Source organism: Oryctolagus cuniculus, chromosome 5, assembly GCF_051225735.1.
Source record: "Oryctolagus cuniculus isolate XC-2025 breed Fujian yellow rabbit chromosome 5, ASM5122573v1, whole genome shotgun sequence".
Classification (NCBI taxonomy): Eukaryota; Metazoa; Chordata; class Mammalia; order Lagomorpha; family Leporidae; genus Oryctolagus; species Oryctolagus cuniculus.
Window position 1 is genome coordinate 167,372,636 of NC_142871.1, and position 23,868 is coordinate 167,396,503.

The following is a 23,868-nucleotide window of genomic DNA, read 5'->3' on the forward strand; positions in this document are numbered from 1 at the left end:
TTTGTCCATTTTAAAATTAGGACGTTTGTCAACCTGTTATCTATCGAGTTGTAAAAGAGTTTGTTACATATTATAGATACAAGTCTTCTATCAAATATATGATTTCATAGTATTTTCTCGAAATCTGCAATTGGCCTTTTCATTTTCATCATGGTATCTTTTGAAGAGCAAATATTTTGAATTTTGATAAAGCACAATTCATCAATTTTTGCTTTGTAAGTCGTATTCAGTAGTGCCTTTTTTTTTTTTTTAAAGATTTATTTATTTTATTCTAAAGGCAGAGTTATAGAGAGGCAGAGGCAGAGGCAAAGAGAGAGACCTTCCATCTGCTGGTTCAGTCCCAGGATGGCTGAAACAGCCGGAGATGCACTGATCTGAAGCCAGAAGCCAGGAGTTTCCTCCAGGTCTCCCATGTGGGTGCAGGGGCCCAAGGACTTGGGCCATCTTCCACTGCTATCCTAGGCCATAGCATAGAGCTGGATTGGAAGTGGAGCAGCTGGGACTCGAACTGGCATCCATATGGGATGCTGGCTCTGCAGGCAGCAGCTTTTATCCATTATGCCACTGCACTGGCCCTCTTTTTAAAGAAAGGAAATTAAATTGTAATGTGGATAACAGGAATAAGATAGACTACCATTTACATTTTGATTTGTGAAGATTGTTCTACTCTTGTGTGTAAATATTCAAGAGGCCTTACTCTTCTGGACCCATTCAGAGTGCTGTATCCAGGTAGAAACTATTAGTGTCACCAGGCTGGTTTGAATGCCAACCAGTAGACAGAGCCATGGCAATACATCTTTGTGTGTCTGTTGACAGCACAGCCTCTTACTCCGCTAATGGCGTCTTTTCCATGGCTCTGTAGAATGCTGATTTCCTGATGTTACCCCAAAATGTCACAGAAATACTGAAAAAGTATTGCTGGGCCTGCTCATAAACTTACTAATGAATTTTTCAAGACATAAGAGGATCTTTAAGGCATTTAAAATACTTTATTGAATGGACCTAGGGTCCTGAGGTTAGGTGCGCAGAACATACTGGTTATGCTTGAATTGCTTAGTTTTTATGTGTGAATGGTGTGGTCAAGTATGTACTAGGCTTCTTGTTTTCCATACCATCAGGAGCTGGGAACAATGTGACATAGCAGAACTAGAATAATGTCACCTAATTTTAGAAGATAATTATCATGAATTATTTTCATTAACTTTTGCTTTTCGGGACAGGAGATACAATTAAAGGTGGCTCTCTCTAGTAACTGAGCAGTAGATATTTATTGAATGCATATTGTTCATAGAAATATCTAACTAGGAAGACCGCATGAGATTCTGGAACAGGAAAGGGACATGGGGTGATAGGAGAATGCAATAGAATTAAGTATTATAGTTATTGGAATAACAACATTGCTTCATTAATTGTGACAAGTGTACTCTACCAATGAAGTACAAAATATAGGGGAATTCCCTGTGCTATCTTCATATATCTTCTTTTTAAAAATATTTATTTATTTATTTGAAATGTAGAACTACAAAGAGAGAGAGAGGGGGATATCTTCTATGTGGTAGCTCACTCCCCAAATGGCTACAATGGTCAGAGCTGGCCCAGGGGGAAGCCAGGAGCCTCGAACTCCAACCAGGTCCTCCATGTAGGTGCAGGGGCCCAAGCACTTGAGCCATCTTCTGCTGCTTTCCCAGGTACATTAACAGGGAGTTGGACTGGAAGTGGAGTACCAGGACTTGAACTGGTGCTCGTATGGGATGCTGGTGGCACAGGCAGTGGCTTAACCCACTATACCACAATGTTAGACTCCCATACCTTTTCTTTAAATCTAAAACTATTCTAGAGTAAGATATTCATTTTTGAAAAAAGAGGCAAAGGAGTAGATTCTACTAGTTCTGACTCACTAGAGCCTGTGTCTGATTTGCTACAGCAAGGAAGGTAGAAAGTCTGATTTTGTTGCTTTGATGGTCTGCGTAACAGAGGGTTGAATCAGCAGCAGGCCACACACGTTCTTTTGATGGGGACATGTGTCACCTTATCAGTATTTTTACACTGGCAAAAATGACTTATTTTTTCACAAATATAAAGTCATGCCTATTTATTCTTCCTAAAGAACAAAGTTCTCTAATTCTGGAAAAAATAAAGCTTCTGTTTTCTTAAAAAAGATTTTGCTATATTTCTTTACATGCTTCTTAAAATGGAAGGAAATATGTATTTTTATTTTATATAGAATACATTGATCTGAATTAAAACTAAGATTTTTTTTAAAAGCAAGCAAATGCTACAGGCATTGGTGAGGAGCAGAGGATTCAGCAAGGGTTCCAAATCCAAGGTGACCATTGGCCAGGCCGTGAAGAATTGTGGGGTTGTTTATAATACTAATTCTACTTTCTAAACAACCAAGATCTTATGTCTCTAAACCAAGGAAATGCACTATTGTTGGACTGGGTGTGCAGTATCTCCGCATTAATCCCTTTCCTTGGTTTGTGGCGGAAAACCAGGAAGAAGTCACAGTGTTGCTTGCAAGGAAAGTTTTCTGAAAGATTCATGCCTGTTCTTCACACCTACCTGGAGGCCTGTGCCTTTGACCTTTCTCTAGAGCTATAAGCAGTTGAGGATATTGCAAATTGCATGCAAATACAATTAGAGAAAAAAAAGCCAACTTGCAAAATGTTCTCGGGAGATCCCCTATGTGGCAGTGGGGTGTGTTGTAAAACGACAGACAATGGTGGCTGTGAGGTTCGCACACTGGAGTCCTCTCAGCTGGGAACAGGCACATGAATAATCCTGAGCCTGAAAGGGGCAGGAGGATTGGGCAGAGAATCACCAAAGACGCATCCAACTTTGTAATTACGAGAGTGTTGCCACATCGAGGAGAGGGAAAGGTGAAGGTGATATTTCATCCAGTGTTCCCAGCTCATCCTCTCCTTACCTGACCTCTGAAATGGAGCCATCGGCCTTGAAAAACCTGGTGTCTAAAATTAATATTCTTCTCCATCTGACTAAGAAAGCAACAGCTGAGCAACATGAGCTCAAGGGCCATACTCGTTTAAACAGGGGCTCAGCGTGGCATTTGAGAGAGAGGAGACTTCCTCTTGGAGTGGACACTTGTCTTTTCAGAAGACTCCTGTTGGCTGTGGGTAAATACTTGGTCCAGAGGATTCTGCAGTCACCTTTACTTCTGAAAAGGTTCCTTCTATCTGCTGGAACTGACACTCTACGCTGGGGTGGTTAAAACTCTACGATGTCCTCTTACACACGGTAATTAGTTTTGTTTATTGTTATAAACTCTCAAGTCTCCTTCTCTTTCTGTTTCTTTAAATAGAACGCTGTACTAAATTCCAGGTAGAGCTTATTGAACTTTTTTTTTTTTTTTTTTGCAAAACTATTATATCTTGGACCTAAAGCTTTTGTTTTAATATGTGAATTTTCATTGTGGCTCCTTGATCCAAGTTGAGTAGCATTTGCAATTAAATGTGATATTTTGCTTAGAAACAGCCATGCATTTGTTTCTTAATTTAAAAATGATTTTTACCCCCTGAGCAATTTGAAAGAATGCTAACCGGTATGTGTTTGTAGGGCTCTGGTTGATGCTATTTGCATTTTGATTTGTCTGAATGTAAGTTCTCTATGTGGCTAAGCAGAACTTTGCAGAGCACTGAATGTTACATACTTTGGAACTCAGGTTTCTGATTTTGCCCTGTGAGCTGTGTAAGTGAAAGCTGTCATTTGTGAGAGACTCACAGGTGATTCTCAAGTTGAGAAAACAACTCAGAGGCAGTTCTTAGGACATTTCCAGGAGAGGGCCCCAGGAGTCAGCCATGGGGAACACTGCAAATTCAAATCCCTTTGTCTCTCTCTCCTTCACCCCCTCCTCCTGTCACGTCAAGTGATGTGCATGAGTGTCTAATATAAAAGCGGTGCTGCGTGCTGTGTGCCTTACTTAACGTGGGGAGAGGGTTTCAGTGGGAGCACAGAGACAGCTCCTCAGCGCATGGCTGGTCGTGGAGATGCAAGGAAATGCACCTGGGTATCTCCGTCGTGTGACGGGGCTGTACAGGAGCAGATTCCTTTAGAAAGAGGAACATCGCACGCTTGGACATGGACAGGACGAGAGCTCCGGAGGAGGATTCCTTTGGTGGAGACTCTTCCAAGGAGGAAGGCAGAATTCCCCAGGAGCAGCCGAGGCCCCTTTCATGGTGAGCTCGTTCCTCAAGGAATCAAGGAGCAGAACCTGCAATCCCAGTTAGACTGGGAGATCCTCTCTAGTCTATATTGAAATTGGCCACCTCGAGTACATCTTATTTTATGCAACAAGGGAAATGTTTAGTCGCCTGGTGAAACTTGAGATTGCTCTGTTTGCTTTCGTAGGACAAAGTGAAAAAACTTTTTCCTTCCAAAGTTCCAGCGATGGAAACTCAATATGAATATTAACATTTCTCATCCTAATTTTGGATCCCCTCTCCAGTTTAAATAGGAGAGATTTCTTCTACTGATCATTTCCCCCAAGAAGTCAAATATGTGAATACATAACTAGAACTTTCTGTGTTTTGCTTTCTTCACAGCCAAGAGAAAGGAGCCCTGAATGGTCACGACTGTGTCTTGATTTATAAATCGGAGACGGAGCGGGATGAAGCGCACACGACAGGCAATGGCTTCATCGGACTCACCACCAAGATGTTCAACGTGAAGAGGCTGGAGGAAATCAGCACGTGTTACAGCAGTAACGGCCTGGAGAAAATGGCCTTTTTCCAGTGCATGGAAGAGGTTGAGAAAGTGAAATGCTTTCTGGAAGAAAATTCTAGTGAACAGGACCCAAGACCTGGAAGGAATGAGGTAATTATGGGCTAATTAAAATATTAGTTCTTCCTTCTTTTTTCTTACACTCTGGAGCCATTTCTCTAACTCTCTCCAAATTCTGTGTTGTAGCTTGTGTGTGGAATTAAGGAAACTGTGACTAGGCCAGTTTCACTCAGTTTTGTTTCACTGAGATTTGTTGTTTGGTTAATAACTAGGAGGCCTTTGAGCATGCCTCTCCGCCTGCAGGCCATGCCTCATTGTGACTAGTGGCTTAGAACTAGTTCTAAACAGAGGCTGTGGAAACACACACGGAAGACACAGCCTTAAGGTGATGGATTTGGTCTTGCAGTTTGGAGCATTGCTCTCAGGGGCACAGTTCTGCAAGAGAAATGTCTAATTCTCTCAAGACCTTGAGCTCCTGTGGGGCGGATAGCAGAGCTGTCGGTAGTGACTGTCTTGTGAAGGGCACAGGTGGAGAAGAACTGCGGGATATGTGTCCTCAGAAGGCGGCCCTGAGCCCTGGTCAGCCTGTCCTTTGGCACTTGGCTACTGCATTTAAGCAAGAGGTTGCCACATCTGAGTAATGGATGACAGCACCCATGGAAAGTGAGTCTGATCATGTATCTGTGAGGATGCGCGTCGAGTTCATGGAAAAATGATGTTTGAGTTTGAAATATTTGCACAGATTTTTCATAACACATTTTCACAATCTTTCTGAAGACTCCTTGTGCATGGATTTAAGTTTTTTTTGCCCCCCCCAAATAAATACATCTTTTAGTTCCATTTTTCAGGAACTTTTTAAAGTCCCTCTCATTCAAAGCACTCTTCGTAGCATCTATCACCATAATAGGCAGTTAATAAGTGTCTGCCATCATCATCATCGTCATCATCAGTTCCTGCCCCTGCCTTCACTTAGTCAATTCCACTCATCATGTAATCAAATGCAGCTCTGGGCCCAGTGTGGCCCTCACGGCATTTTGCCCCTGCCTTGATTCTAGCACACGTGATGACTTTGAATGTGTCCATCCAGACAAGGGTCCTCGGGAGCAGGACCCCATATTACCCATCTGTGCATTTTCAGTTGCTTTCCCTGGCACCACCGTATGATAGGCACCAAAGGTGTGTGTGGAACAAACAGATCTGTTTGAGTGAGTTCTGCATTCTGGCTGAGGGCTGGGATGCATTGTTTTTTTAATAATCAGAGCAAGTGATCATGACAAGGAAGGTTTGGAACATCCTTCTTTGCCCAGCTCCTGTTCTGGAAAACACAAGTCATGCAGAAGGAACATTTCTAACAACAGGCAGTGAAACAGAGATGCTGTGTGTAAAAGGCTGGAGACTTGTTACCGTAAAGAAGGGAAGCTTGACAAGATGCGCTGCAGCGAAGCAATGAGACGGCTAGAAGCAGGTTTTCTGAGGCTTCAGCTTTCCGTCGAGTTGACGTCTCAGATGGTAAGAGGTCTCCACAGTAATGAGATGGAAGACTTTCTCATTAGGGTCGTTCACAGTGCGGATAGACAAACAAAACAGAACCCCACTCCCCTTCATTCATTTCGGTAGGACATAGAAGACAAAATATTCTTCTTGGATGACTTTGAAATCATCAGCTGATTATCATAATTTATAAATAAATTTGATCTTTTCAAGTTCTCTGATGTAATTTTGATAAGAAGGCAACATTTACAGAGAATGGGATAGTGCTAAGTTGGAACGTAAGTGTCTTCAGGGAGAATTACTCCAGAAGTAAATGATTCTTAGCAGCGTATCTTAGAGGGAAGGACTGCGAGTGTTGCATCTACTGCAGAATGCCTAGATAGAGGAAGTGAGCCTGCTCTACCTCTGTCACCTGGGCCTCCTGGCCTCTGCTCTGCAGCTGAGAGCGTGGGAGGGTGGGAGGAGGGACAGGCACCTCCATAGGTCCCATTCAATGTCTCACTTGTAAATGGAGAAGGGCGCGGAGATAGCAGCAATAAATTTCCCTGTCTCTCTCCCTGGCAGTGTGTGCAATGGATGGGTACACGTGTTGGAGGCACAGAGCTCTTCTTTCTGTGGTGGCCAAGGCCTTGGGGCCAGAGGCCTTGCTTGCCCAATTCAGTGGGCCCAGGGCCACCCGCAGGCTTGGCAGGGGTGGACGGGAAGGCCGTCCAGGGGCTCGGGTATACTTCAGGTATGTAGACAGAGTGGGATTAACACGTCTCCATCTTCTCCTGGGGTGGCAGTAAATCTTTACCACTCTTCTCTCCAAGGGGCTATAAAAAAGTGCTTGAGGATTTTCCCCGCTGTCACCGTTCTCTTGGGTGCCCCTCTCCTGGAGGCTGGCACCGCCGGTCACGGTGGGAGCAGCTGCTGAGCAGCACTGCGAGGAGAGGGCTCTGGGTCACAGCCGCTCCTGTGACAGCACGTTTCATTCCGGAATCTTCAGTGTGATTTATCTTCTAGAAGACTCCTCAGCTTCTCTCCAGTCCCAGTGGGGGAATTACACATTCATACATGGATTTCATCAGCTTGCATTTGTTAAGATAATTTAGTAAAACTCAGATTCTTTTTCTTTTCCTGCTCTTAACCAGGTTTTTCTATTTCATTTCTTTCTCCTCTATTGTACTGATTTTTTAACTAACTTCTTTTTTTCTGTGTTTTTTTTTTTAATTTAATTTATTACTTACAACGTATTTCCTTTTCTTTCTAAAAGTTGTATTCTTTTAATCTTTCTACTTTTTATTTTGATTTCTAATCGCTTTTCTCCTTCCATTTGAGTGTTCAAAGTCACCAAAGTTCCACCATAGTGTAGAATTTTAAGTCTTCAGCAGATAACTGCAATCATAACAAACTAGACCTAAACATCTGCAGTGTGGTGTTGAAATCAAGTACAACAAGAAAGTTAATCTGACAAAAATGAATGATGAGCTTAGTAGCTGAGGTATATAATTAAATATAAACAATGGATGGCTCTTATAACTGTAACTAGTATCTTTTCTTAGTAATCAAATCCAGGGTTTTGTTTTTTCTTTTAAGTTCCTTAGTATCCAACAGGCCTCCTGTTGCATTTCTCTCAGATTTAATGCTCTCTCTCTCTCTCCCTTTCCCTCTCCCTCTCTTTCTCTCTGTCACACACACACACAAACACACACACACACACACACTCTTGCCCAAAGACAGAAGTGTCAGATAATATTCTTAGACAACTGTTGAGCACTGTCTGCTTCCCACTGCCTCCTTTTCCACAAGAAACCTTCCAGAAGTTCATGGGAAGTGCACAGCCTGAAAAAGAATGCATGTATTTCAGAATATTTTGTACCAGAATAAAACTCATCCTTTAATTCCACTTTCCATGAACTTTCTGAAGTCCCCCCATCGATCTCTATCTTTTGTGTCCAAGATTATCCATGCTTGCTTCTTTGTCACCTTCTGGGATACCCTAATCACCTGTCCTTTGTCCACAAGGCATGGTCCCAAGTACACAAGCTATAGGACACGAGGGTGTGCATGATCCTTCTGTAAAATATGTCCACGACTCCACCTCTGTGCTTATAAGACTTCTGCTTCATGAGTTCCTTTTTGACTTAATCCTAACCCCGTTGGTTTGGGTTTAAAACTCTAATTGGGGAATAATTCATTCTTTTTTAAAAAATTATTTATTTATTTATTTAAGAGGTAAAGTTACAGACAGAGAGAGGGAGAGACAGAGAGAAAGGTCTTCCATCGCTGGATCACTCCCCAAATGTCCTCAACAGCCGGAGCTGGGCCAGTCCACAGCCAGGAGCCTGGAGCTTCTTTCTGGTCTCCCAAGTGGGTGCAGGGGCCCAAGCACTTGGGACATCCTCTACTACTTTTCTAGGCCATAGCAGAGAGCTGGATCAGAAGAGGAGCAGGGGCCGACACTGTGTCATAGCCGGTAAAGCCGCCGCCTGCAGTGCCGGCATCCCATATGGGCACCGGCTCAAGTCCCAGCTGCTCCACTTCTCATCCAGTTCTTTGCTAAGGTGCCTGGGAAAGCAGTAGAGGATGGCCCAAGTCCTTGGGCCCCTACACCCACATGGGGGACCTGGAAGAAGCTCCTGGCTCCTGACTTCGGATCAGCCCAGCTCTGGCCGTTATGGCCAATTGGGGAGTGAACCAGCAGATGGAGGATATCTCTCTCTCTCTTTCTCTCTCTCTTTCTCTCTCTCTCTCTCTCTCTCTCTCTCTGCCTCTCTTTCTCTCTCTGTGTAACTCTGACTTTCAAATAAATGAAATAAATCTTTAAAAAAAAGAAGAAGAAAAGGAGCAGCCCGGACTAGAACTGGCACTCACATGGGATGCTGGCACCACAGGCAGAGGCTTAGCCCACCATGCCACAGCACTGGCCCCAGAATAATTAATTCTAAAACGAGGTTTAAATTCCTGTATCCTGAGGCAAGCATTTGACCTACTAGTTATGATGCCTTCTGTGCCATGTCAGAGGGCCTGGGTTCCATACCCGACTCCAGCTCCTGGCTCCAGCTTTTTGTCAGTGCAGACCCTGGGAGGCAGCAGTGATGATTCACATAGTTGAGTTCCTGCCTCCTACATAGAGACCTGAACTGAGTTCCTGGTTCCTGCCTTTTTAGCCCATCTTAGCCCTAGATGTTGAGGAGTGAACTCATTCTCCCTCTGTCTCTCTGTCTCTCTGCCTCTTAAAAAAATACTTTCATACCCCCACCATGGCATTGGGGTGTGTCCCAAACAGAGGCTGGACCCCATAGCCCTGGAACTAATGCTCTGAAGACCCAGCAAAACAAAATATTTATTAACAGGATGTACAAAAGGCTGGCGTGGGTTGCAGAAAAGCCTGGCTATCCCTATTTTGATTGCAGTTGGTGGACTTAATACCGAGTGGCATTTCCTGACCAGCTGCTATGGAGCTGTGCCATCAGCAGCCTTCATACTGACTGTGACTTAGATCTCAGAATAACATGGCTGAGGGTGGAGGTTTTGAGATGGCTTTAAGTTGTATTTCCCCACCCCCATTCTTTGCTCCTCACCCCGCAAGTGCAAGAAAGCCCTTTGGCCATGGCCCAGGTGCAGTGGCCGCTGCCAGTTACAGTGGCGCTGATAGGCCTTGAACTGGGGACAAACGCATGCGCGTCACTGTAAATTATGGCCAGCAGGTCTCCCTCGGCCCCTGCACCTGTTGCAGATCTGTCACACAAGGCCGTCACATTTTTCCTTTTAAAGAGGACGAATATTTGTTAGGGGTGTAACTGGAGAGGCAGGCACCGTCCCTCGGCCATCCAGTGGCACCCACCCCTCAGCACAGCGCAGCGTGTGGAGGACGCTCTGGCTGGATCAGGGCAGGAAGGAGCCTAGAAGCCTCGCAGCGGCCCCAGCCGCTCCCCGAGAATGGACACACCTCTGGGAAGAAAAGGCCTGTGGCTCGTAGGTGCCGTGTGCCTCCTCTCGTCTTCCGTGCTCTGGCGCCTGTTCCGGTCGCTGATGGCCCGGGGAGACCACAGGCAGGCTCCTGCGCTGGAGGATGCACAGGTAGCAAAACCACTTTTAACCCAGACAGATTCATTTTGCAGCTCTGTTTGAGTGTTTCCAGCCTGGGAATGGTGCTTGCCAGAGGAAATGGAATGCGTGCCCCAGCTGAACCCCTGCCCAGCACCGCGGTCTAAGGAGGGCTCGGGATAATAATAGTGGCATGTGGCACATTTCAACATTTCACACACTTGCACCAACTTCCGGGGAACCTCGAGGCAGTCATTCCTGATGCCATCGAAGTTGGTGATCTATTCTGGTGTATGAGAACTAAAAATAACCTCACTTGTCCTCCTTATCCTGCTTCTGATACAACTTAAGGACAAAAAGAAAACAGACTCTTGGCCAAACTTCTTTTTCTGTTGTTCGCAGATCTCATGCAGACACAGTGTCTGAAGGGGGACCTGCCCTTCTGAGCCCAGCCTTTCCGTGCTTTCTGCTTTGAGCGGCTGCCCGACCACGCTTTTCGCGTGATGGCCGTAGCTATTCCAGGAATGGAATTCAGGCAGGGACAGGGCTGATTCTGCAAGATGAGAAACAATTCCAAGTCTCAGGACTTTGACACGTTCCAAGAGGGGGCAATGTGTGTTTAGGGAAATGGCTCTTCTGGCAAACTGAATTCTTTTATCGATTAGCACATGATAAATTATTTCTGAAACAGTTGAAAGACGGTTTAGCAAATACTGTGGAAAGCAGTCTGAACTGTTGTCCCTATATGGAGCTGGGTTCCTGGCAGGATTTTTTGTTTTTTACAATTTGTGCCCCCTTTCCCTTAGCCCACCCTCCTCATGAAATGCAGAGCCACAAATATACTGAACAGCAGTGAATGCATTGTATGTGTGTCTGTGCTCTATGTACAAAAGGTGTAAAATTTTTTGTACCTCTCCCAAAGAAGCAGTCGTCAACCTCTTAGGGTTCTAGTTGCCCCTGTGGGCAGTGGCATGGTTTGCAGCTTAAGAAAAGCTTTCTCTAGGGAGATGGGTGATGTTTCCCTATGCCTGTTTACGAAGGCATTGCTTGTAGTGGCTTCACCAGGAAGCCAGGCTTCACCAGGCTCAGCATCTGGCTGTGCTGGAGAACAGAACGCTCTGGGAGCTGGGCTTCCGTGATGGCCTTGAGCCTTCCCAGGGACCCTGCCACACAAGTGCTCCCGTGACTCTCCCGTGTGCATTCGGATCAATGCCAGATCCTGGAATGGCTTGTCAATAACCTGATCCATCTTAACTTAGGACAAGGAAAAAGATGGGATAAAGACAGAAATAGAGTTTTCTTGTAAGTAAGACATCATGGGACACTACACTCTCTGAGTACCATAAGTCTTTTCCCACTGTTGCCCAAGTGTCATCGTTTGGGGCTGTTTAGTGGTACCAGGAGGGCTACACTTCTGCTATTGGATATGTCATGGGGTTTTCATATTTTATGTGAATAGGAATGTGTTATTCATCCAAGTGATGAAAATGTGGCTCTAGGGGCTGGCGCTGTGGTGTAACAGGTAAAGTTGCCGCCTGCAGTGCCAGCATCTCATATGGGTGCTAGTTCGAGTCCCGGCTGTTCCACTTCCGATCCAGCTCTCTTCTATGGCCTGGGAAATCAGTGGAAGATAGGCCAAGTCCTTGGGTCCCTGCACCTGCATGGGAGACCTGGAAGAAACTCCTGGCTCCTGGCTTCGGATCAGTACAGTTCCAGCTGTTGCAGCCAATTATGGAATAAGCCAGCGGATGGAAGACCTCTCTCTCTCTCTCTCTGCCTCTCCTTCTCTCTCTGTGTAACTCTTTCAAATAAATAACTAAAAAATAACTAAAAAAAAAAAAGAAAAGAAAATGTGGCTTTCAGAGGTTCTCAGTGAAAATATCAATGGGATATACAGGCCAACTGGGGGTATTGTGCATGTATAGTTTTAGAAGTTTTTGCAACTTTTTAATTATGAAGAAAATGTCTACTCAGATTTTTATAGCATATCCTCTTAGCTCTCCCATTGCTAAGGATTGTTTAGAAATGTGGGCAAATCCATTGTCTTGGAAATTTCTACAAACAGCAGTTTTTGGAATTGCCACTTATTTATTTATTTTTAAATATTTACTTATTTATTTGAAAGGTAGAGTTATGGACAGAGAGAAGGAGAGACAGAGAATCTTCCATCCGCTGGTTCACTCCCCAGATGGCCGCAATAGCCAAGGCTGTGCCAGGCTGAAGCCAGAAGTTAGGAGCCTCTTCTGAGTCCCCCATGTGGGTGCAGAGGCCCAGGGACTTGGGCCATCTTCTGCTGCCCTCCCAGGTACGCTAGCAGGGAGCTGGCTTGGAAGTGGATCACTGGAAACTCGAACTGGCACCCATAGGGGATGCTGGCACTGCACGCCATGGCTTAACCCTCTGCACCACAGTGCTGGCCCCTGGAACCATTATTTATAGAGATACGAGAGAGTCCTGTTTGTGATAGTAATGTTGTCTGTGTCCGTTCAGAACCTGAAACGATGAAAAGGTTTCCTCAGGCTCTGTACAGATACCTGCCCAGGAAAAGTTCTGGGCATTCTTGACAAGAGACAGATGAGGCATGTTGATGTTAATTTCCATCCACTTCTTAAATTGATTAAAATGATTTTTGATACCATTTCTGCAATTTGTGGTAGTATAAAAGTATTTCTCTTTCTATAAGTTAAAGTAGCAGAGTTAAAACTAAATATTGCAATGCCGTGTTCCTTCATAAGAGAATGGTTAACAGACTTGATCATGAAATTCCTATTTACAGTTGACCAAACTACGTTCCTATCGACTTATCTAAAACATAACAACTGTAAAATGCTTGACTATCTACTGTTTTTCCCTAGAGTTCGCTTCTTCACACACCACCTTCATGATTTTTGCTGTGCAGTGGGGCCTCTGTCCGCAGGGTCTGCAACTCCAGATTCAATTCCAGATAGGAAATATTTGAAAAACAGAATTGAGTCTGTACGAAAGGTACATGCTTTGTTCTTGTCATTATTTCCCGTGAATAACAGCTATTTACAAAGCACTTGAATTGTGTTAGCTATTATAAGTAATCTAGAAACGATGCAATGCGTAGAGGAGGATCTGCATAGTAGGATACGTGCAAATACTATTTGTTTAATTCCACAGATTTTGGTATCCAGGGGGGTCATGGAACCAGTCCTCAAAGATACCAAAGGGTGACTGTATTTACATGGTACCCTTTTTCCAAAAGGTACTTTTCATTTATCAAGCCATTGAGAGCATTCTAACAAAGGCAAACATGGAGTGAAATCATGGTTTTGATATGCCAGTAGAAGATTTTCATAAGGCACGGTGAGACACACAACATTGTTTTTCAGTAGATGGTTAGTGAGTGACTTAGCATCCCTTTAATGCAGTGGTCCCACTTCAGCCTCTGGAGGCGTGGGCGCAGGAGGTGGTTTGCAGGTCTTTGCCCATGGTGTTGGCCCTTCACCTCTACTTCTCTCTCTATTCACCACTGGAGGACAGACAGCAACAACAGCCCACATTGTGGCAAGCAGACATCAGAGTTCAGTGCAGAAAACTGATACCAGGTGAAGTTTACTCAGGGTTCTTCTGTACCCAGCACTGTTGTCTACCTAACATGGCTCTTGCGTTCCCGCCCGAAGGCAGAACCTGAGATCAGGGCATGTGAAAGTGACTTGCTTTGTTAAATGGCTCCAGGTATAGGTGTGGGACCCCAGGGAAAATTAAGTAGGGAAGCAGAAAGCCCCAGAAGGCTGGGTTGCCACACTGTTGGGATCTGGAAGCCCTCAGAGCCCCCAGGACCGAAGGGGGCACTGGTGTACCAGGGGCCATCAAGGGATCTCCCGTGGGGTGACTGACCCTCTGGCATTTTCAGTTGGCTGGTGCATAAGTACTAGTTCTCATTGAGGTCCCACAGCCAGAGAATCCTGGGCAGAGTGAGATATACACACAGAGTGAGAGGTGGAGTCGGGCTTTGAACCCAGTGGTAGGGCCCCACCTTGCTGTCTACACCTCTAGGAGGATTGCCCCACTACACCCAGCTTCCTGCTCCACAGCGGGGCGTCCTGTTACAGGTAGACTTCTAGTCCTGACTCTTGTCCCTCGGGGTTCTTTACATTGCTAGCATGAGAGTGCGTGTGTGTTGGGCTCCATAAAGCGTTGCTCTTAGGGCCGAGTGAAGCACTGTGTGTGTGCTTAGGTGCTTTGTGCAATGTGAAATGCCCTATGCTGTTACCATCACCACCACATTCTTCTCCCGTGTGCTCATGGTTCCCCACCTCCTCCTGTCTCCTTTCGTGTGGAGACACAGCCTCGGTGTGCATGGTGCTTCTTTGCATTTTGTACTCATTTCAGAAAGTCTTGCACCTCATTTATAATTTTTAATAGGGAAAAGTATCTTCTTCCCTAATCCACTGATGGCACTGGGATGATAAAAACCTGTCGTGTAATCCATGGCTCGTGGCTTCATCCACTTGGGGGTTCTGATGCGAGCGGGTGGTTGTGCCCGTGATGAATGGGACCTGTCTGTGTTGTGGCATGTACATTGTGACTCAAAGATTAGGGGCCTTACAGCACAGATCTTGAGGGACCTTGGAAGTCTGCTCATCCAGTCCTTCATTGGAAGAGAAATCCAGGGTTCTGCAGAGGTTAAACAGATTTGCCCAAGACTCATTCATTGCATGCAGGGATGATCCTTTCTGAAAATCAGAATTTTCTTCCAACCAAGTCTTTTTGTTTTTTAAGATTTATTTATTTATTTGAAAGGCAGAGAGAGAGAGAGAGAGGTCTTCCATCTGCTGGTTCACTCCCCAGATGGCCACAACAGCCAGAGCTACGCCAATCTGAAGCCAGGAGCTTTTTCTAGGTCTCCCATTTGAGTGCAGGGGCCCAAGGACTTGGGCCATCCTCCACTGCTCTCCCAGGCCACAGCAGAGAGATGGATGGGAAATAGAGCAGCCAGAATTCGAACTGGCATCCATGTGGGATGCTGGCTCTGCAGGCTGCAGTTTTATTGGCTAGGCCACAGCGCCGGACCCCCCAACCAAGTCTTGCATGCTACCTCTTACATGTTTTGTTTTGTCAGAGCTGTGTTTCTCTACAGTGGGCTGGACAGTACTTTGCATGGTCACTGTCAGTTTCTTTTGTTGGCTGTTTCCTGCACCAGGGCACAGCATGGCAGCCAGCTCCCTAGCGATTCACCCGAAGTCCCCTGTGTGCCAGCTGGGATTCTGAGCTGTAAGGACCTCGTTAGGTGACTCAGGTTGGACAGCAGCAGGTATAGTGCTCCTGTCGGTGGTTTGAGGCCAGACTAGAAGCCAGGAGTGTGTGAGTCCAGGCTTCTAGTATTTGAGTTTCAAATGTGAGAAGTGAGCAGGGATGTAAATCATGGGCCTGTTCTTTTGCCTTTTTATAGGGTTTAAGGCTCATCCTTACTACATTAGAATAAGGGGTAGGTCTAAAAATGGAATTCAAAGACAAACTTTTAATTCATAATTCCAGAGCCTAAATATTCATTTAATTCTTTGCACCTAGGTTTTCTGTTTGACTTTGCAAAGAATTATTGAGCCCTGCTGCATGACAGACTCCGTGTTGTTTGTTCTTGGACTCTCTAATAATAACTTCCAAATGTGACTTGGAGGGCAAATACTTGAGACACAAGCCGTTTCACTCGCCACAGCTGCTGGTGATGTCAAAAGAGGCGGGGGCTGAAGCAGCAGGACCGTCTCTGTACAAGGTGAACACAGGGTGTGGATTGGGAGCTGCTCTTCTCCTTTATGAGACAAGGTTTCTGCACGGACGTTTCCGTAGACAGCGTGGCCATCCCTGATCATTCAGAAGCCTAGACACTCATTTCCTTCCACTTTTCTGGATGAGTATGTTGGATGGCTATGAAACCACTCATCCATTCTACACTCTTCAAGGTCTGTGTGTGTGTTCCTGATTACGATTCACGCCTTTGGACTTGGGTGTATCTCTACTTGCTGATTTTATTTGATAGGTACTCCTCTCTATGTGCCAGAACTTGTTCTAAGTACTGTATAAGGAGACATTCAAACACTTTCCTGATTGGCTCTCCTGGGAATAATAACAACCACTAAAATTTAGGTTGTGTTTATCCTGTCCCAGGCACCAAGCTAAGCTCTCTCATACAGTGTTCATCTTCCCAAAGGCCCCATGAAATTGCTGTAATTATTACCTGTTTTTATAGACAAGTAAACTGAGGCTTCCTAAAGTTATGCAACTAACATGCCACGTTATCTCCTTCTGAATAGATTAGTTTGCCAAATATATGAAAGATACACTTTGACTTATTTAAAAATTATTTATTTATTTGAAGGGAGAGACATCTTCTATCCACTTGCTCAATCTTCAAATGGTCAGAATGTCCAGGGTTGGGCTAGGCAAAATGAGGAGCCTAGAACTCTATCCAGGTCTCCCACATGGGTGACAAGAGACCATGACCTTGGTCCATCATCTGCTGCTTTTCTTTCTCAGGCACATTAACAGGGAGCTGGAGAGGGGTAGAGTATGCAGGACTCAAACCATGCTATGATATGGGATGCTGGCATAAAAAGCTGTGGCTTATCTCACTGTGCCAAAATCATCAGCCTCTATTTGTAGAAATTTTAAGTAGAAATTTAACTTTTTTTAATTTTTAAAAAGTTTTCAAAATTTATTATTTTCATTTTTTTGAAAGAGAGCGAGAATTAGAGAAAGAGAGAGAGAGAACAGAGATCAATCTTCTTCCATCTCTTGGTTCATTGTCTAAATGCCCACAATAGCTGGAGCTGGGCCAGGAGCCTAGAACTCAAACTGTGGATGGCAGGGACCCAGTTACTTGAACCTGCTGCCTCCCAGGGTGCGATTAGCAGGAAGCTGGAATCAAAAGTGGAACCGAGACTTGAACCCAGGTACTCCGATACAGAATCTGGCATCCCAAGTGGTGTCTCACCTGCTGTGACAAACACACCCCCCTGAACTAGAATTTTTTAAAAATAACTTCACTCTCTTTTAAAGATTTTTGTTTTATTTATTTGAGAGGTAGTTACAGACAGAGAAAGGGAGAGACAGGTGGTTGGAGCTGGGCCAATCTGAAGCCAGGAGCCAGTAGCTTCCTCCAGGTCTCCCAAGTGGGTGCAGGGGCCCAGGTACTTGAGCCATTTTCTACTGCTTTCCTAGGCTATAGCAGAGAGCTGGATCAGGAGAGCAGCAGCCAGGACTCCAACTGGTGCCCATATGGGTTGCTGGCGCTGTAGGCGGAGGCTTAGCCCACTATGCCACAGCACTGGCCCCGATACTTCACTTGTTAGAGCAGTTTTAGGTTCACAGCACAATGGAGAGGTGGGCACAGAGAGATCCCGTGGTCTCCTGGTCCCTCCCTGCCTTTCACAGTCTTCTGCATGGGAGACGCCCTCCACCAGAGCAGAGCTTTTGTTACCACTGATGAACCTACATGGACACGTGGTCATCACCCAGAGTCCACGGCTTACGGCAGGGCTCACTCTTGGTGTTGCACATTCTGGAGGTTTGGAAAAACACCACTACAATGGCATTTTTTCCCCCCTGTAACTGTCGCTTTAAAAAGTTTAAACATGAAGCACTAAGTATTTGAAAACAAGCCACTCTCACAGATGAATTTTCTGAGGACAGTTTGCTTTATCTTCCCATGAATGGAAGTGTGTTTTATTGGTTGGTGTTTCGGTTATTTGTTCGATTTCTTTAACTAAATGCAGCCAGGCCTGGTGAATTAAGAACGTCCAGTTTCTTTGCCGGGGTGGAGGTTCTTCTCTGCAGCTGTGAGGTCACAGCGCCCTCCGGTGGGGAGAAGCTGCAAAAGTCACAGCAGGGGCAGCCAAGTCAGGAGCATTTCAGGCTGGTCTGGGTTGAACTCAATGTCAGGCCGTTCTTGGTCCACAGGGCCAAGGAAAGACTGCACTGGAACCAGTGTTTCCTAGGGCAGACGGAATGAGCTGAAGAAGGCAAACTACACACTGTTAGCATGCTCTAACATACATTGCTGTGGATTACGGGAGGCGTCAACAGTTTCTTTAAGATCAGTGCTTTATGAACCTTCATGCCCGACCAGAGTTGACATTTGCCTATTCACATATTTTTTGCTAACAGTGAGGAGTTAGCCGGTGCCGCGGCTCAATAGGCTGATCCTCTGCCTTGTGGCGCCGGCACACCGGGTTCTAGTCCCAGTCTGGGCGCCGGATTCTGTCCCGGTTGCCCCTCTTCCAGGCCAGCTCTCTGCTGTGGCCAGGGAGTGCAGTGGAGGATGGCCCAAGTGCTTGGGCCCTGCACCCCATGGGAGACCAGGAGAAGCACCTGGCTCCTGCCTTTGGATCAGTGCAGTGTGCTGGCCGCGGCGGCCATTGGAGGGTGAATCAACGGCAAAGAAGACCTTTCTCTCTGTCTCTCTCTCTCACTGTCCACTCTGCCTGTCCAAAAAAAAAAAAAAAAAAAAAAAAAAAAACCAAACAAAAAACAAAAAACACACACAGTGAGGAGTTATAATATTACAATATGAGACTTTTTTTTATCCTGTGCAGTATAGTTAGAGGCAAGACCAAGGCTTGAATCTCACTTCTGGCTCTTGCTACCTGTAGGATTCTGAGCACATGACTTAGCCTCTCTCTGTTTCCTTATCTGGGGTTAGAAACACCAAGCGCATGGGGTTGTTGTACAGTTTGGTTATAGCAATTCTTGGTATAAAGAAAACAAGTAGCTCAATAAAGAAAGCAATAAGGTTTTTATTTTTATTATTTATTTATTTGAAAGGTAGAGATAGAAGGAGGGGATGGGGCAGAGAGGGAGAGAGAGAGATTGAGGTCGATCTTCCATCCATTGGTTCACTTCTCAAATGGTCGCGAGGGCTGGGACTGGGCTAGGCAGAAGCTCGGAGCCAGGGACTCCATCTGAGTCTCTCATCTGGTGACAGGGGCACAAGCCCTTGGACCATCTTCTGCTGCTTTTGCAGGCACATGAGCAGGGAGCTGGATCTGGAGTGGAGCAGCTGGGACTTGAACTGGCACTCCGATACAGGATGCCAGTGTCCCAGGCTTCACTCATTGTGCCACGATGCTGGTCTCAGCCATCAGCGTTTACTGTTCCTGGCAGCCACGTGCTTACACAACTCAGGGTGTCTTTCCCACTCAGAGTGCCACCGACCTGGTTTTGTGAGGTCGGCATCCCACGCCTGACTTCTTCCTGCAGGCAGGCGTTGCCACTGGTCCCAGGCTCCTGGGTTGGGATCCTTCGACCTCTTGGTGATGCACTGCCTCACATCCCACCAGACATGACACTCTGCAATGTGATGCTGGAAACACCTCCCATCTGTCCTTTCACCCCACTGGAGTGGTGGCAAATGTGTCACTTTCCCCCACTGTCATCTAAGGAAATGCACACTGCTGTGACACCGGCATCCCATCTCGGGTGCTGGTTCGAGTCCTGGCTGCTCCACTTTCTATCCAGCTCCCTGCTAATGCCCTTGGGAAAGTAGTGGAAGATGGCCCAAGTGCTTGGGAGATCTGGATGGAGTTCCAGCTCCTGACTTCGGCCTGGCCCACTCCTGGCTGTTGTGGCTGTTTGGAAGATGGAAGATCTTTCTGGGTCTCTCTCTCACTCTGCCTTTCAAATAAATAAATAAATCTTTAAATAAAAAATTAATGTAAGCATTTAAAACATTTAAACACAGGAAGAGGAAGGCCAGCCTCCATGTAGCAGAATATTTGGGAAGATGTTGCATTTGTGTATTTTTCCTCACGATCTTCCTAGGGGACACGCTTGAGTGGCATTTTAATCGTTTCTGGCCTGGGCGGATCCATTCTGAGAGGTCGGTGCAGCCCGACTGGCCCCAGCTATCTTCATTCACTCCCAGATGACAGTGTCGCCAAATAGTCACCTGCTGTTCTGGAGTGTTCGGTCCCCTTCTGAAGAGCAAGGCAACCTGACTTCCCGCGGTAGGAATCCGTCCACTCTCTCTCTGAAAGGCTCTGATGCAGTTGACAGTCACTTGTGGTGAGGCCGAGGGGCACTGCTCAGACTCTTGGAGGCTCATCCTGGAGGAGAATGACTTCATCTCTAGCGAGCTCTGTGGGTTTGTTTCACATCTCTGCTCTTGGACCAGTTGGCTGCAAACAGAAATCTCTCTCGGAAGAGCAGCTCACGCTTCTGCTCAGCATCAGCTGGGCCGGGAGGTGGGGGAAGGGGCTTGCTGTAAAATGCAGGCTCTCGGGCCCTGCCCCGCACCTGCTGACCAGGCATCTGCGTTCATGACAAAGGCCCCTGATGATTCATGTGCGCATTTACGTTTGAGAAGAACCAGAAAGCTCCTTACCTCCTGCACTGAACTAGGAGAGGGGAAAGCTCACCTCAGGAAAACTCCTGAAAGAGGAAGGTGACCCCACCCTGCAGTTGTGAATGCAGCCCGCTCCCCCACACCTCCCCGCTCCTGGCGGTCACTTCCTGGAGGTCCTTGGATTCAATCAATTGTGAATCAGAAATACTGGGAAATAAAATAAAACCGCATCTGTTGTGAACATGGGCGGACTTTCTTCTTGGTGTTATGCCCTACACGATGCAATGTAAGGGTCGATTGCACAGCATTTACCTTGCAGGAGGCAGTGTAAGTAGACAGTGTGAAAGACACAGGAGGATGTCTTTTTTTAAATTTTTATTTAGTAAATATAAATTTTCAAAGTACAGTTAATGGATTACAATGGCTTCCCCCTCCCATAATTTCCCTCCCACTCACACCCCTCCCATCTCCCGCTCCCTCTCCCATTCCATTCACATCCAGATTCATTTTGAATTATCTTTATATACAGAAGATCAATTCAGTATATATTAAGTAAAGATTTCATCAGTTTGCACCCACACAGAAACACAAAGTGTAAAATACTGTTTCAGTACTAGTTATAGCATTACTTCACATTGGAAAACACACTAAGGATAGATCCCACATGAGAAGTAAGTACACAGTGACTCCTGTTGTTCACTTAACAATTTGACACTCTTGTTTATGGCGTCAGTAATCTCCCTAGGCTCTAGTCATGAGTTGCCAAGGCTATGGAAGCCTTTTGAGTTCGCCGACTTCGATCTTATTCCGACAGGGTCATAGACAAAGTGGAAGTTCTCTCAGGAGGATGTCTTTAAGCAGTGGGAATTCTTTATCGTTTTGCATAAGCAGCTTGGGTATCCATGGGAGCCTTGGAAATGGTCTCCCATGAGTACTGAGGGACAAGCGTATATGCATGCCTAGGAATATTCATATTATGGTGCATACATTATACACCTACCTATACATACACGTCCACGTTTCACACTGGAATATTTGTGTGTGTTTAGTGTGTGCATCTATATGTGTTGTGTGTGTATATATGTGTGTGTGCATATATATGTGTTATGTGTATATATGTGTGCTTAGTGCATGCATCTATATGTGTTATGTATATATGTGTGTGTTTAGTGTGTGCATCTACATGTGTTGTGTGTACATATAGATGTGTGTGTGCATACATATGTGTTATGTGTATATATGTGTGCATATATATGTGTTATGTGTATATGAGTGTGTGTGCATCTATATGTGCTGTGTGTATATGTGTGTGCATCTATATGTGTTGTGTGTATATGAGTGTGTTTAGTGTGTACATCTGTATGTGTTGTGTGTATATATATATATGTATGTGTGTATGCATATATATGTGTTTTATTTTTTATTCTCTCAAGGGTCTCAGGCTATTCCTTGGGAACCAGACAACATCCTTTTTTGAACATTTTAAGAGCATGTTTTCCTTGATAAAATAAATACATCTAATAATAGTTCTTTCCATTAGATTTCCCAGGCAGACAAAACACAGCACTTGTCCCTGGGCCAGTCAGATAAGCCAGGGTGAAGGGACATGTGAAATGGCAGCACGTCCTGCCTTCCCTGATAGGGTCATCCTGGTCCCCAGGGAGGAGGTGGGTCTGGACATTGAGTTCCTGTGCCCACTGGAAAGGAGGCAGCGTCCCCGTGAGGAGGTGCCAGAAGCCTGCACCGTGGAAATCCTGTGTCTGCCCCTGTCGGCAAGGCAGCAGGTGGTGTAATTGGGAGCCATGTGTGTGCTGTGAGAAGGGGCAGCCCGGGAGCTTCTGTCCTGTCAGGGTGGCTCCCTCCAGGGCTTGTAAATGCCAGTATGTGTGGCCTGGGGCCGCCAAACCCCAGTGCAGTCTCCTGTTGTCTCTGGAGCTCTTGGGCCCATCTGGGCTTTGCCACTCACACTGGATAAGTGACCTTGACTTTGGGCAAGTTGCGGGACAGTCTGATGCTATTGATCCAGCAGGGATGAGTACCGCCGAGGAGAAGAATCCCCTGTGGTGCGCATGCAGATTCCCAGGCCCCCAGAGCCACCGAGGTGGAATGTCCTCTGTGTTCACTGAGCTGCCAGGGGTGCCCCAGGGGATCGTGGTTTGCACAGGTCTGGGGAGGCCACTCGATCAGTGTCCAGCTCTCGTCCCTTCTTCCCTCCGAATCTGCTGTGTTGGGACTTGCCAATGACAATGAAGAGGATGATTTGTGTCATTGCTGGTGGATGGTTATAAAATACATATACATCACTGAAGTACTTGCCTGTTTCTGGGCTGAGTGTGCATCTCCCCTGAATCTTACGGTTGAGTTACTCTTGTGACCACTAAGTTTCCTTGGGTGTGGAATGAACCCGGTGATGAGACACACGTCTCTGAGGTGGGCTCTTTGTTTTGAGCAAACACCGTTGCTTCTGAGCTGATATTACTCTCTTGCTCCTCTTATTGGCTGCTTGGGTTCAGAGGTCTCTTAAATTATGAATTCGTGGAACATGGACAACTATGGTTTTTACGTACATCCTTCCATTTCCATCAAAACTCTTATATCCTTGCAGGAGTTGCAGCAAGAACAGTTTTGGGATTACTATTGTTGCTCCCTCACTGATCTGGCGTCACAAGCCTCTGTGGTGGAAGGTAGCTTTTTTCACGGTTGGGTATAAAATAGCCAACACGGTGTTGAGGCAGCAAAGATAGAACTGTTTGCAGAGTTAAAATGATGCAAGAAGAAGGAGGAGGATCTAATAATTAAAGGAGAGTTGAGTTGAGAATAGTTTTTCTCTTTATGAAAGTGAGGAGGAGGACCTTTGAATAATTATAATGAAATGAAACTTGTGAATCCACTTGAGGAACTGAATGAAATCCAACTCTGTTATTAGTCACAGCCACGTCCACAAATAGATGGAGAGAGCAGATGGGGACAGAGGTCAAGGCAGGCTGCAGGGGAGGAATGCTGGGGAGGAACAGCCAGGGCGAGGTGGAGGGAAGCCCAAACTCCGCAACATGGGGCCACTCTCAGCAGAGACAGGCTCCAGTCCAGTCCCTTTGGCCTTTCCTGAAAACCCCCTAGATGGTCAGTTTCTTAGCAAATCTCTTCCCAGTGCTGCTGCAGACCCCAGCGGTGCTTCTCGGGACTCACTCCGGCAGCTCGGCCTTCCATGGGGTCGCTGCGGGGCTGGCCAACAAACACTGTCAGGACCAGGGTGGCAGGTGCGTGGGCCGGGAGAGAACCTCTGTAAGCAGAAATGCAAGTGC

At 46.0% G+C, this 23,868-nt stretch overlaps 1 protein-coding gene across 10 annotated transcripts in view; it reads left to right on the forward strand.

The window, feature by feature from the left end:
• Positions 1–23,868, forward strand: part of MYLK4 (myosin light chain kinase family member 4) — a 114,774-nt gene that overhangs the window by 21,987 nt on the left and 68,919 nt on the right. For 4 of the 10 annotated variants that reach the window (XM_017350515.4, XM_051855898.3, XM_070074491.2 and 1 more), the window contains exon 2: positions 4,560–4,830. In XM_017350515.4, coding sequence (XP_017206004.1) covers positions 4,560–4,830 — 271 coding nt within the window. Of the gene's footprint in view, positions 1–2,868; positions 3,256–3,742; positions 4,194–4,559; positions 4,831–9,535; positions 10,294–23,868 lie in introns of those variants that run through there. The other 6 variants (XM_070074490.2, XM_008274288.5, XM_089333474.1 and 3 more) reach the window with 6 other exon arrangements.